Source organism: Tinamus guttatus, unplaced genomic scaffold, assembly GCF_059628265.1.
Source record: "Tinamus guttatus ecotype Peru unplaced genomic scaffold, ASM5962826v1 Tinamus_guttatus_pri_ptg000060l, whole genome shotgun sequence".
Classification (NCBI taxonomy): domain Eukaryota; kingdom Metazoa; phylum Chordata; class Aves; order Tinamiformes; family Tinamidae; genus Tinamus; species Tinamus guttatus.
In genome coordinates, this window is record NW_028288594.1 from 2953519 (window position 1) to 2968460 (window position 14942).

The window sequence follows — 14942 nt, forward strand, 5'->3', positions numbered from 1 at the left end:
TGGACTGTGCCTGGGATCAGATTCTGTCCGTCCCCTGTACAGCAAATTTTCGGAAGGCTCACGCTGGGTGAAGTTTGGAAGCCACCCTCCTAGATGGGGGAAATGAATTTGAAATTGAACTAGTGCAGCAAATACTGGAAGTTATATTTTAATGAAATACAATTATAGAATGTATATTTTCAGTGATGAATGTTTATTAAACACTTGTCATGAAACTTAAATGCTGGTGAATAAAATATAGTTTGTATAATTAACTGTTGGCTAATTATTGCCTGAAAAGAAAATAATAAAGGAAAAGGTGGGGCACAATTACTTCCCTTGCAGTGAGTTATTAGCTGCAGTGGTTCTTGTGGCCTCAAGCCAGAGCAATGAGAGAAGAATCAAACTCATGAACAATTTACCTAGCGTTTAGGTGTCTAATAAGGCCGCCTTTTGCCTTGTAACGTTTTTACTTTCTCTTTGACGTCCTTACAGTCAGCAGTGATATGCTATATATTTTGTGCAGGATGGGACTTTCATCACAGTGCAGCATCAAACAGCGAGTAAAATAGTGCAGTTTTTTGTTTTTAAAACATCATACAATCTCAAGCGCTATTATTCAGCTCTACAAATATGTGCCTGTAGTGCGCTTTGAGATGCTAATCAGTAGAGCTTGACTGCTCTACCCTGAAGCAAATTTTAAAACTTTTTCATCATTAGGTGACTACATATACGATAAAAGCGTGGACAAAATTACAGGCAAAGTTAACATTGCTATTTAAGCTCTCGATTAGTTATTGATACGGTCACTGCATGACTTAGACTCTCGATGTCTGTGGAAGGCTGTTTACAGCAAAGGCTGAGTTTGGCTGACAGTGGGGCAGGAGCGTGACGTGTTATCGGCGAGGCCCCGTGCTTTGCGTGTGCTTTGCAGGGCGGTGCGTTACCCCGCGGTGCCCCGTGCAGCGCTCACGCGCTCTCTGTCAGCGCGCGCGAGTGTCCCCAGGCAGGGCCCAGCTCTTCCCGTCGCAACGTGAACTCTGCCCTTTTGGGGAAGGGAGAGTCCTGGAAAGGCACCAGGAGTTAGCTTCTTGCCTGCTCTTTCCAGGAATAGGGTGAAAAGATCAGCATATACAGAGTTAAGTTTCTCGGTTGAGATACTGTGTCTCTGATATGTGTCTGCGTAAAATAAATGAAGGTAGGTTAATACATAGAGACATAAAATTATATATTTGTATATAGAGAATTCCCTGTTCCTTCCTGCCCCCCTCCACCCTTCCTCATAATTTATCAAGTGAACTTTGCAGTCTGTATAGTTCCTTTCAGATGCTCAGAAATAAGCACAGTAAGTCCCAAACCAAAAGCATGCCAAAAATGAGCTGTAGTCTTTTTTTTTTTTTTTTTCTTCTTTTTTTTTTTTGCATTTAATTCAGCTATATTTTCCTGAATGAGCAAGGAAGAATCCTTGGAATTTATGGAATTCCAAAATCGAAAGGTTTAAGTGGGGAAAAGATTTAGCTTAGCTTAGTGTTTCCAGTGTGTCAGTTCTCTGCTTATCCTTCTGCTTTTAATCTTGTTTCTGGGCTTTGGCGGGGGGAGCAGGAAGGAAAAGGCCGGGTCAGCTCTGCACCCGCCAAGGCCGGCGCGAGCCCTGCGCAGCGCAGCCTCCCCAGGCACACGGCTCCCGCGCGATTTGGGGCTCCCTGGGATAGCATCATCCCTTATTAGAAGGACATTTCTCGTAAATAAACTTTTTTTTTTCCTTAACGGAGGGGCCAAATGAGTGAGTATATGGGTTGATAATGCATTTTTTTTTTTCTGAGAGATGGTTGCATTTTGGAAAGGCAGTGGATGGCACGGGGAAGCGTGAGTGCCTTGTGCCTGCGAGAGGGGTGAGCAGCTGAGCTCTGCTGAGAGCTCCCTGCTCTTAATCCTGGGCCACGTCAGGAGCATTTGAAAGCAGTTTATCTTCATATGTCGTCTTGTATATAAGAAAAAACACTACACCCACCAAAACTCATTTCATATGTAGCTTTTTCCACAGCCTTCAGATCAAAGTTATTTTCTTCAGGCTGGACTAAATTATACGCGGGTCCCAGGAGTGAAGGACACTGAATTAATGCACTATGTCACCCAGGCCTGGCTATAGAATATTTTTATCGAAGTGTGAGATGCAACATCTCTTTACTATTTCATTAAAAATTAATGTGCAGATTGCCAAAAAGCAAAATGCATAGATAAACTAAACACATTTTGCAAAGATTTTGTACACTGTGCAGTCATCTTAAGGAGGATTTTTTTGGCGTATCAGATTACTTCTATATATACATTTAATCAGTATTTGTTCTCCTTTAGCTAATTAGCAGAGGTACTCTAATCTCAATACGCAACTTCACATACTTTCCTATGCCTAGTAGGTTTTAGAATAAGCACTTTAAAAGGAGCATTCAGTGGCATTCAGCGTTGCAGGCTGAGCACTGTGTTATTGTCCCATATAAACTAGTTTTTTTTGCTCATGTTAGTCGAGTATATTGGGTCAAAACTGACTAGTTTATCAGGAACTTACTTTGAAATTGATCTTTGCCTTCCTATTTGTAAGGAGAATAGGGCTGGTTAGATAGATCTCTGGAATTAACCTTGTCTTGCTATATATAAAGCTATAAAATCGGGGGTGTATATTATTTTTTTTTTAGCAAGGTGACTGAAAAATATATTGAAAGATATAACATAGTAGAATAAATAGAGATTTATACAGAGCTCTGCTGCTATTAATTGGTAGGAAATATGCTTTAAATAACACTTGTTCTGGAACTTGTTCTTTTGAAGCCAGGTGATTTTTTCCAATATTTTGGCACAGCGTGATATAAAAATAATTCAGGATCACTTACGCTTCTCTTTATTGCACACCCACTCTGTTCACATAAAGTATGTCCCTTTATGGCAGTTTTAACCCCATTTATCCTCATGCACAAGTGCTCACCTGTTATTTACTCGCACAAGAGAAGGTCGATAGTGCCGAACGAGGGGAGTGCTCTGTTGTGACATAGGCCATACATATTCATTAGCTGGGCTCTCCCTATGGACGTGTGTGGTATGTCCTCCTGCTCTTCATTTGGCGAAAGGAAGTGGGGGTAAGGCGGAAATTGGCTTAATGGATTTAAGATACATGAAGAGAGGTTTTAAGAAATGCTTTATTTACCATCAGGAAAGCAATAATTTGAGTCAAGCAATAATTCAAACAGTAAATGAAAAAAAAATCTCATAAAAGGGAAACAATTTATTGAACCATGATCAGAAATAGAAAGGGAAAATAAAAGAATCCAATACTTGAAAATAATTCAGACACTAAAATTTCCCCGGAAACCTGGAAGTGCTGAGGTCTGGATGTGCGTGTGCTATACGAGGCTCGCTACAGGATTTGTCTTATGTTCTTTCATGGGAAATGGTCTCAAATTCCAGCTCTGGAAAGGAAATCAAGGAAGGGATTAATTCTGTGTTTTGTTTTTTGTTTTTTTTTGTTTTTGTTTTTTGTTTTTTTGCTTAAAAATAGAGTGTGCCTTTTGCTACACTTCTAAAAGCTTCAGTTAGGTTTGCTGACTTCACCGAAGCAAGCACTTAAGCGGAGCAGAATCATGCTCTAGGTCTGGACTGTTTTGCATTTGCCTGCGCAGAAGTACCTGTGCCAAATGGCCATTTCCATAATCATTTGTGACCATATTTTACAATATGAATATTTTAATTCTCAAAATCACTAGAGCTACTTTGCAGTAGTTACATTGATGCTTATGTTTATATAGGCATGAGTTGCACATTACGTGGTATATTACATCTGTACCTATAGCATGTTCATTGAACTACAAAAAAAGAAAGTATTTTTTAATTATTATTTCATGCTCATTTTTGTTTACATTTACTGTTCTTCAGACTATTCTCTCAGAAATTGCCGTATTTGTTCAGCACTGACATAACGCCTGAAGTACTTTAAAGGCATGGCACTGGTTTGACATACTTGAAGGAAGCAGTATAGAAATGTAAAGCATAGGAGGAGGAAGCATCCTAATAGGGTAAAAGAGAACTCATTACAATTTTCATCATGCTTAATGTATTTTCCAGTTGGTTTAGAAAGACATTACGGACAAATGAGTACAGTGAGGGCAGGCTAATATAGTAGAATATTTTTAATTTAGACTGAAACTAATCACAAATATGGCCGATACTTATCTAAAAAGATTCTGACAGATGTGGCGTTAAATGGTTTTACTTCTAGTAAATGATAGTGAATCTGTGTGGTTTTGCTGTAAGGATGGAGCACTGAACGGAGAATCTTTTTGTGCTTGACGACCACGCTACAGAGAAAGCGCTAGCGCTGAGGCGGGCCAGCATCACGGGAGGTCCTATCGAGTGCCAAAGTGTTAGGGACAGTTCGCGTACTCTGCTGGCTTCTTGTGGATTCGTCTACAGTTCCAACCTGCTTGTAAGGGCAATATATTTTAGCACCATCTCTGTACCTATGTTCTGCCTTTGCTTGCTGACTCTTATTTCTGCTTATTTTGGCATCATAAGGTCTCTGAGGCTGATGGATCTGCTAAAGGACATTCAAGCAGAAACGTGTTTGTGCCTATTAAGGCACTGTTTATGTAAATGGAGGGGAGGGGGCTTGGGGGGAGAGAACTAATTTGCTGTAAATGTAATTTGCTGTCGTGAGGTGCAAAAGTGTGATTTAAAAGGAATAATCATTTGACAGTATTTAAATTAGATAATTGGGATGTATTAGTTTAAGATTCCAGATTTGGAGTTTTGTCCTTAAGCAGCTATAGGCTCTCCTAAAATATGCTGTTTTTCTTATTGCTTTTATCTCTAAGTGCTGTTGACATGTATGTGATCCCCAATATTACTCCTGATTTAAGTGTTTTGTTTTAAAGATTGAAATGTTTTCACTTTCCCGTGAGATGGAAATTATATTGTAAACACCCTGCCAACAGCTTGCTCCCACCGATGTACGTGGCATGCGCAGGCTAGTCTGAGAGGAAGAGCAGACCCCTACGGTGGAAATGCTGAAAGCGCTTCACAGCCCTTTTCCTATGGCTTTGGGGCTGCCACTTATCAAATGCATTTCCCAAGGTGGGACCCTGTCCTTATGGCTGGGCAGTTGAGTTGAAGGCTCATCCTCCTACTGAATCCTTTGACGTCAAAGGAGGTCCTCATGGACAGGAGCAGGGGTCTTCACTGAGTAATTAGAAAATAAATGTGGGAATCATTTTCTTTCCTTTTTTTTTTTTTTTTCCTGCAAAATATAATTAGCTCAATCCACTCTTCAAAATCCCTTCTGTTTCCAATTAGGAGAGATCAGTTGCACTATCTTCAAATAGCTGGAAATTATGCTTATTAATAAAAAATGGAGTGTAAAAGAAACATTTTATCTTGAATTAATTTTTATTATTATGGGACACATGACAGTATACAGGCTTACAAAATCTTATCAGATCAAGTACTAACCCAGGGAGTTGTGTGTCCTGTATCTAGAACAGCGAGTACAGGATGACTCATTTATTCAGCTTGTTCCCATGCTTACAGTTTTTAAAATGTGGATTTAGGGCCTGATCCTCATGGTAGTGACACCTTCATTCTGTGACTGAAGTAGGATATTTGTCCTTGTGTGGTCCCAGCAAAGTGTCTATATAACAAGGAAGCTGATCTGGCAGGGCTGGTCTCTGTGTCTCCATGAGAAGCAGTCGCTTGGCTAAAAACATTATGATCCATTGGGTAAAACCCAATGTCTTGATTATTTGGCTATACAGCTGAAAGTGACACTTTGGGCTGGAGCATTTTCTGGAGTCTGTGGCTACATGTTTACCTGATATGAAAGTATGAGATCCAGATCTGCTTGCAGGTCTAGAGGGGAAGGGGCTTGATAGTGCTCAGAGCCAGAGGCCTAGACTGGCTTCCCATTGAAAGGTGAGCGATCACTGGTGGACGCAGATGTTTATGGACAGGGAACAGAAACAACTTGTTGCCCTATTCACCACTGGTGCCGTCTCTCCCTTTTCAACATTGAGCTTGGCTCACATTTAACCACGTGCTGTAAACTAAGAACTTGCTCCAAGGGCTGGTGTTGGCCAAGGACCCAGAGCATGTCTGCCCATCGCCGTGGGACAGGGCCTGAGGTGCCGCGGGCAGCACCAGAGCAGGGGTTGCCAAAGCACAGGCGGCTGGTGGCAGTAACAGCCGTCATGTCCTTGTCCTAGCAGGAACCGAGGTCAGGGAGAAACTCGGTTTGTTCCCTCTCTTGGGTTCCCAACAAGAATGTATGATATCACTTGGCTCCCCAAGATCTCTTAAAACACTGGGCAATCTCTCCTGGCATTTTCAGGAAGCCACAGTTGTTTATCAGCTGAATTTTAGCATGATTGCTTTTCTAGAACTGTGAACAGATCGGCAAGACGTACTGATGTGCCGGTGTCCTTTGTTTGAGGCAAATCATTACTACGTTTATTACCACGTTTATTAATTAGAAGGTGATTGCAGGGTACTGGACTTGCCACAGTGTACACACAGATCCTTTGCCTGCTGTATTCCTAGCTAGCAGTTTTGCAGGTTTCCCTGCTTTTCAGGAAAATGTTTCAACATAAAGCATTGCCTTCAGATTCAGTGGAAAGGTTGGTTAGTTTTATCCCCTGTACTGGATGAATCCTGAAAGGGGCTGAGTGGCTTCACCTGGTCCCGAGGCAGCTGGAGTGGAGCAGTTATTGTGCCCAGGCGCTGCGTGTCTTGGGCCCTCTCTAGACATTCCCGGGGTGTCGCACATTGTCTGGGTGTTTCTATATTCAAATTACAAAAGTTTGGGTTTGAGTGTGTGGGTTTTTCTTTTTGGTAATTCTTGTTTTGATAACTCTGGCATTATTTCTTTTGGTTTTGTTCTCATATCTGTATGCCTGAATTTGCACGTGTGCTTCTGGCATGTGGAATTATCTTATGTGAAACTCATGAAGTATTTTACATTTTCAAGCTAAGCGCACAGAAGTACCGGGTGGACAGGGGGAGAACAGTTGAACACTTGGTACGAAATAATTGCATAATGAAATTGTGGACTATAATTAGTTTAAATGCAATTCAAATGGATCCAACTGCAGGAATTATGGAGGGGAATTATATAGCAAGACTGTCAGTAGAAGTAAAAATAGATGCTGCTTCATTGCCTTTCCTATATCATAAATTTATCTTAAAAGCAATCCTCTGATAAGTACATACCTGCACTTAAAGAACAGTATCCTTGCTTTTTGCCTTTTGCAGCCCATACAAGCACAGTTTACAAGTTTCTTTCATAAATGTGACAGCTCAGAGGATTCCTAAGTTAGCAAAGATTTTTTTTATTTTAAAAAATATATCCAGTCTTACATCGTTTCTGAATTTTATTTTCACTGTGTTAGAAAGCAAACATGCTACTTGCAGGAGAGCTTGTTCTGTCAGAGTTTAAATAATGTTAAAATAGTAAGTTCTGTATGTGTTTATTTGTCTGATTTTGGATGTTTCTATTGGCATTTGCACTCCTAACAAAAGTATAGGAAAAGGAAAGTATACCACCTCAAGCAGAATGCAACTAATAAAATATAGTTTCAAACATACAGAGGTGCTGCAAACTTTGAGAAATTAGAAGGAGAGAGAAAAAAGATGCATAATTATAAGAAACTTCAGCTGTATTTTTCTCCAAAATCATACATTTGACTCTTACCAAACAAGTATTAAACTGTTAACAAATGAAGTTGAACATAACAAAGTTTGGTACTTTTTCAAAATTAATACCAAACTGAGGAAATGGCTGTGTGTGTCCCCTAGTCCAGGCCATTCAAGAAGACTTCTTGCAAATATGGATTTCTTCACTGCATACTAATGCAAAAAATATGCTTATGGTTAACTATTAACCTATGCTTTCAAATAATACTAATGATTGCAATGTGCTGGAATAAATACTCATGTTTCATGGGATGAGAACAGTCCTGTTCTCTTAGGCTTAAAGTTCCCAAAGCCTAATCCTGCCTTTACAGCCTTTGCAAAATGCATTGGTATTTAATATGCATCAGTAAATAAACTTTCAATTATTGTGCAGTGAGCATATCCAAAGATAGCATGACAATGTGAAACTACTGGTCTATCTAGCAATTATTCCAAATGAAGAATGTTGATGATGTGATTTCACCCTCCCCTTATACGAGAGAATTCAAGCTTCCTCACATTCTTTGGCAGTCCCGTAACAAGGAAAATAAATTTGTTGTAGGCAAGTAAAATTTAAAGAATTTTTACACTGTCTAAACAGATTTCCCCCTGCGATTTTTACTAGAATTAAGTTTTTGTTGTTATTATTTATGAGGCACACAATCTGTTCTAAATGAAAATGATAAATTGGTGGAATTTCTAAGGTATTTGTGAAAGATATTTTGAAAAACTCACCGAGTGGGTACTGTATGATATCTGTTGTTATCCCCTGACCTAGTGTATACTTTAATCTCTTTAGCCTTCCTTTTGCAAGTTGTTAAAGACAATGTGCCAAAAGCATATTAATAGATAAGCACTAGCATATAAGTACTAGCTCAATCAAATTGTCTGCTTCATCTGTGCCTACTTTTTACCTTCTTTCTCAAAACTTTCACTGCCCCTTGGTGCATCCATCGCTTAGAGTCTATTCATCAGTATCTAGTGAAGCATCAATCTATTCAAGTTCTTGTGCATCCCTGTGGCAGAAGCTTTCTGTGTTTTGGTAACCTTAAAAGCCCAAAATCGTAGAAGACCCTTTTTTTCTCTCTCACACACACTCTCTTTCTTTCTTAATAAGGCTAATGAATTTGTATGTCTTCTAGGCAGTTCTACATTACAGGCACATTAATATTCTTTCCTTTTAAAAAGGCTTGAACTAAATCCCATGACACTGGAAGAATTTTAGATACTGATTATTTCAAATTGGCTCTTGGTGATTTGCTCTTCAGATTTCCAGTTGAATTTAACAAAGTATGATTTCTGAAAAGCTTCCGATAGTTTCTCATTAAAATTGCATTTTTTTTCACATGAGCATGATTTCCCTAATTTCACCTAATTTCATGATACATTTACTCCCTTTGAAAGGCAGTAGTTGAAACATCAGAAACAATTAGCAAAAAAAGATTATATTAATTCTAAATGAAAGAAATAAATCTGCCAAAAACTCAGCCTCAAAACTGCATTTGTCATAAGTGCTTCTCTGAATTAACTATTATAGGATAAACGTGTAATTGTTAACAGACATTTTTCTCAAATTGTCAAAGTGTTTGAAAAATGAGAGAGAAAGAGAATGTTCACAAAAAAAAAAAAAGAAAAAAAAAAAAGCCATCCACACGTAATCAATGGCATGCTCACGTGGAATGAATTTGCAGTACTTGTACTAATAAAATATAAGGCGCAATTAGAGGTACTTTGCAGTTTTCAGGCTAAATTTAACTGATTTGGTGATTTGCAAATGCATGAATCCAAAAATAAAAATGAAGAATCCGAATGCAAATTAGTGCAACTGCAATAAAATATAATTGAAAACGAATCTGTTGCTTTATTCATTTATTGTGTAATTACTGCAATCCTTCCCACCTTGTTTTCAGTATTTCTTAATCATTAAGTCGGAAGCATGACAGCAGTGCCAGCCCTGGCATGATTCTCTTTGACTAAAACCTTGTAAATTAACACAATTAGCACAGCATCATCCTGCTAATTAACTTCCAGTGTCTGGTGCAGTGGTTTTGCAAACAAGGAAGAGAGAGTCAGAAGGGAATAAACATGCCAGTCTGTTACCAAACTGTGCGCTGCGTTAGGCTTAGCTCAGCGAGGCTAAGCTGGCCATGTCAGATGCCAGAATCAGGCAATGAAGAGCTAAAGGGGTTGGGGAGAAGAACAGGAGGGGGTCGGAGCTGTCAAAATAGACGGCAGTAATTCAGAGGGGAGCTAGTGCCACAGATGCTTCATTTCGCCTAGGCCTCCTCCTTATCAGGGGATCTCTGCCAGAGGGCATAAGACTGTTTGCAAAAACCACTTTTGGTAATACGAGAGAGATTAAGGAGGTCTATTTGATACAGCTGTACAAAAACCAGCGAGGTGGCTTCTGTGCATAGGTAAGAGTTGGGGGGTGTATCTCTGCGCTGGTGAATTGCTCTTCCTGCGCAGGGGGGCTACAGCGGCATAATGCGCGTCCCATTATTTGCAAGATTAATTGCTTTAAAATGGCAGTTGCATCCTGTTGTTAATTTTTTTTTCTTGCATCGATAGGATTTTATCCATCCAGCTCCCAGCTGCGGGAGCCACAGAACTTTTAGGACTTGGCTTCATTTCTTCTCCGTCGTTTTCCCTCCCTGCTGCTCCCCCCCTTTCCTTTGTACCCTGGAGGCTGCGGAGGGGCGGGGGGAGCAGGAGCGAGCGAGGAGACCGCCAGACAAGTCATGCTTGTTTTTTTTTTCCAGAGCCTCCACAACAGAACTGAGAGGCAGAAAGGAGCCAGTTGTAATTCATACCGAGTTGTAGGCTTTGTGTGATGAAAGCGACGGAGCGCTGCCTGGGAGATTGCTTTGCTGCACTCCACGAAGCAGATTTGAAACTGTCGTGGACCACTTTAGATGAGAGTTGGATTACGGAATGACCTGCTATGTCTGTGTCATATTGTTCTGCGCAGGGTGCATTATACTGCGTTAACTAGGTGTTCAGCACCAAATAAGAGAGGTATCCTAGATGTGATCTGTCAGCTGTGTCTCATATTTTTATATTGGTTAAAATATGAAACTGCAACAGTGATGAGAGAGGACAGAGCAGTTGGATGCCGTGTACATTAGCAATAAATCTCGCTCAGAGTATTTAAAATGTAAGTCTTATTTAATTACTTCAAGAAATTGGGCATTAGCTCTATTTTTTTTTAGGGTCAACCTCCCCCCACTAAATCAACAACAAAAAATATGGCTCTGTGTGTATGTGCCTGTAATAAACAAATCTGACTGTTTATACTGCTTCATAAAGGCATAACATTTTTTTTTTCGTAAGGACATATAGTGTTAAATACTATGTTTTAGGCATCTGGAGAAGTTTATAGATGGGATATTTGAGAACTCATTTTAAAGCATCTGTAAAAAAGCTAAGATCACTGTTAATTTTGTTTTTTCCTGCAACCACAGGCTTGAAGATGCAGTGGACGCCGGAGCATGCCCAGTGGCCAGAACAGCACTTCGATATCACTTCAACCACCCGTTCTCCTGCCCACAAGGTAGAAGCCTACCGAGGGCATCTGCAGCGCACCTATCAATACGCCTGGGCCAACGACGACATCTCGGCTCTGACCGCTTCCAACCTTTTGAAAAAGTATGCAGAAAAGTACTCCGGTATTTTAGAAGGCCCGGCTGAACGGCCCATCCTTAGCAATTACTCGGAAGCTCCGTCGGGGCTGGTGAACGGCCGGAAGAATGAAAGCGAGCCCTGGCAGCCGTCGCTGAACTCGGAGAGCGTGTACCCCATGAACTGTGTCCCGGACGTCATCGCCGCCAGCAAAGCTGGCGTGAGCGCAGCCCTCCCTCCCGCAGACGTCTCTGCCAGCATAGGGAGTTCGCCGGGGGTGGCCAGTAACCTGACAGAACCCAGCTATTCCAGCAGCACCTGTGGAAGTCATACCGTTCCCAGCCTTCACTCGGGGCTCCCATCTCAGGAATATGCCACAGGATACAACGGATCTTACCTGCACACCAGTTACAGCGGCCAGCCAGCACCTGCACTTCCTTCCCCTCATCCGTCCCCCTTGCATAGCTCTGGGCTCCTGCAGCCCCCGCCACCGCCGCCGCCACCAGCCCTCGTGCCAGGCTACAACGGGACGTCGAACCTGTCCAGTTACAGCTACCCTTCTGCCAGTTACCCTCCGCAAACCGCTGTGGGCCCCGGGTACAGCCCCGGGGGGGCGCCGCCTCCTTCCGCGTACCTGCCTTCAGGAATCCCCGCTCCTACTCCGCTGCCCCCCACCACCGTACCCAGCTACTCCTACCAGGGGCACGGTCTGACGCCCATTGCGCCATCCGCCCTGACCAACAGCTCAGCCAGCTCTCTCAAAAGGAAAGCTTTCTACATGGCAGGGCAAGGAGAAATGGACTCCAGTTATGGAAATTACAGCTATGGCCAACAGAGATCTACACAGAGTCCCATGTATCGAATGCCCGACAACAGCATTTCAAATGCAAACAGGGGGAATGGTTTTGACAGAAGTGCTGAAACATCATCCTTAGCATTTAAGCCAACAAAGCAGCTAATGTCCTCTGAACAGCAAAGGAAATTCAGCAGCCAGTCCAGTAGGGCTCTAACACCCCCATCCTATAGTACTGCTAAAAACTCACTGGGTTCGAGATCCAGTGACTCATTTGGGAAGTACAGCTCCCCGGTAATGAACGAGCATGGAGATGAGCACAGGCAGCTCCTTCCTCACCCAATGCAAGGCCCGGGACTTCGTGCAGCTACCTCATCCAACCACTCTGTGGACGAGCAACTGAAGAATACTGACACACACCTCATTGACCTTGTTACCAATGAGATTATCAACCAAGGACCTCCTGTGGACTGGAATGACATCGCCGGCCTAGATCTAGTAAAGGCCGTCATTAAAGAGGAGGTTTTATGGCCAGTATTGAGGTCAGATGCATTCAGTGGACTGACTGCTCTACCTCGGAGCATCCTTTTATTTGGACCTCGGGGAACAGGCAAAACATTAATGGGCAGATGTATAGCTAGTCAGCTAGGGGCCACGTTTTTCAAAATCCCTGGCTCTGGCCTTGTCACGAAGTGGCTAGGGGAGGGAGAAAAAATTGTCCACGCTTCCTTCCTCGTGGCAAGGTGCCGCCAGCCCTCGGTGATTTTTGTTAGTGACATTGATATGCTTCTTTCTTCCCAAGTGAGTGAAGAACACAGTCCAGTAAGTCGGATGAGAACCGAGTTCCTTATGCAGCTGGACACTGTACTGACTTCTGCTGAGGACCAAATAGTAGTAATTTGCGCCACAAGTAAACCAGAAGAAATTGATGAATCTCTTCGAAGGTACTTCATGAAACGACTTTTAATCCCACTTCCTGACAGCACAGCGAGGCACCAGATAATAGTACAACTGCTCTCACAGCACAATTATTGTCTCAATGACAAGGAGGTTGCACTGCTTGTCCAGCGCACAGAAGGCTTTTCTGGACTAGATGTGGCTCACTTGTGTCAGGAAGCAGTGGTGGGCCCACTCCACGCCATGCCAGCCACAGACCTTTCAGCCATTATGCCCAGCCAGTTGAGGCCAGTTACATATCAAGACTTTGAAAATGCTTTCTGCAAGATACAGCCTAGCATATCTCAAAAAGAGCTTGATACGTATGTTGAATGGAACAAAATGTTTGGTTGCAGTCAGTGATACTACTTTAAAAAAAAAAAAAAGATGTAATGAATGTTGGCACACACAGAACCTGCTACATAGGGTAGAGAACCCTTTTCAGTAGTGTTAAAATTGCAAAGGGTACTGGGAAGACTACAATTTACCTTGCCTCTAAAGAGTCAGGGTAGACTTGAAGGAAAAGTGCATCAAACAAGAGCTGCTGATCTGAAAAAGCCACACATGACAGAAAGCGTATGTTGATGCTCAGTTCTGTTCAAGCTAGACAATACTCACCAAGGAGCAAGGTGCAAGTGGGTTGATTTCAGAAGGACATGAACCCTGTGTGTTGATTCCATTCTGCTGTTCTTGAGATTTAGTTGCTGTCAAGTGCCTGAAGTGGTGCTTTATTTTTTGTTTGCCTCACAATTACATTGGTGGCATGTGCTAATATAAAGAGCTTTAACTTCAAACATTATTGGACTAAAGAGATGAACGGTTGTGTTGCGACAGAGAACCAGATTTTTGCTATTCTAAGAGCAACAGTATTCCTCAATCCTGTCTGTTCTGCGGTGTTAAGCTAAGAACAGGTAAAACAGGGTAATGGTAATCTGGACCTTAATTTCTGCAGTTCATTTCTTTTAATGTTCTGTCTGCAAAAACTCAGGAAAGTGATTGTGATTTGTACAGTACCTCAAAGGAATGTGTTGAAAGCACTATGTACTGCTGAGAGTTATAGGCTAGGCTTCAATGTTACTTTATATTAAATATGTATGTTTACCTCAACAATTGGAAAATGGCAAGGAAAATTACTTTGAATGTATCCAGGAAAAAAAAATAGTATGTGATATGGTTGAAACTTTACAGTTTTTAAAAACAGAAACAGAAGGATTTCCCAGTGTTAAGGAACAGTTTGATTGCCAATTTGTCAGATCAAACCAGAGCAAAATGATTCTTCTTGTTGGTAAACTGTAAGAGTTTTCAGCATATTGCTCCTTGATACTTACGTGATACAGTCTTCAGAAGGTGCATAGATGAAAAGAAGAGCCACTTAATCGATTTATGTTAGCATCTGAAACAGTCAAATGTAGGATTTGGTAGGACTCTGGGAGGCAAATTACCTTAAGCTACGACCGCTGGCCTTGTCGCGCAGCTCTGGTTGTGGTCTGGAGGTGATTTTGGCGAAGCTGGAGGGAACGGATTCAGCAGGGGTCACCGGCAGAGCCGGCGGCTGCGGAGCTGCTTCGAGCAGCGCAGCCGACTGTGACCGAGCAAACAGTACAAGCAGCAAGGCAAAACTGAACCCTCAAAATACCTTCATTTCCCTTCCCGAATGGGAAAGCTGAGTTTTTGTTGTGTGCATATGGCTCCCTTGTCCTTAATGCAATCTTCATTTGGCATCCATTAGGAATCTTCCAGGCTGGAGTGTGCCCACCATTATTTCTACCTCAGTTTTGTTACATTTCTCTTGGAAAGCAAAGTAAGGGATAGGGTCAAAAACAAAACCAACACAAAAGTCAGATTACATTAGGAATGTGAACCTGCTAAACAAGTTTGAGAGCGCTGCTGTTTTTTGTTATTT

At 41.9% G+C, this 14942-nt stretch overlaps 1 protein-coding gene across 4 annotated transcripts in view; it reads left to right on the forward strand.

Moving 5' to 3' along the window:
* FIGN (fidgetin, microtubule severing factor) overlaps positions 1-14469 on the forward strand; it is a 93880-nt gene extending 79411 nt beyond the window's left edge. For 3 of the 4 annotated variants that reach the window (XM_010213157.2, XM_010213158.2, XM_088519477.1), the window contains one exon: positions 11154-14469. In XM_010213157.2, coding sequence (XP_010211459.1) covers positions 11154-13402 — 2249 coding nt within the window. In that variant the 3' untranslated portion in view covers positions 13403-14469. Of the gene's footprint in view, positions 1-10244; positions 10708-11153 lie in introns of those variants that run through there. The other variant, XM_088519478.1, reaches the window with a different exon arrangement.
* The last annotated feature ends 473 nt before the right edge of the window (positions 14470-14942 follow it).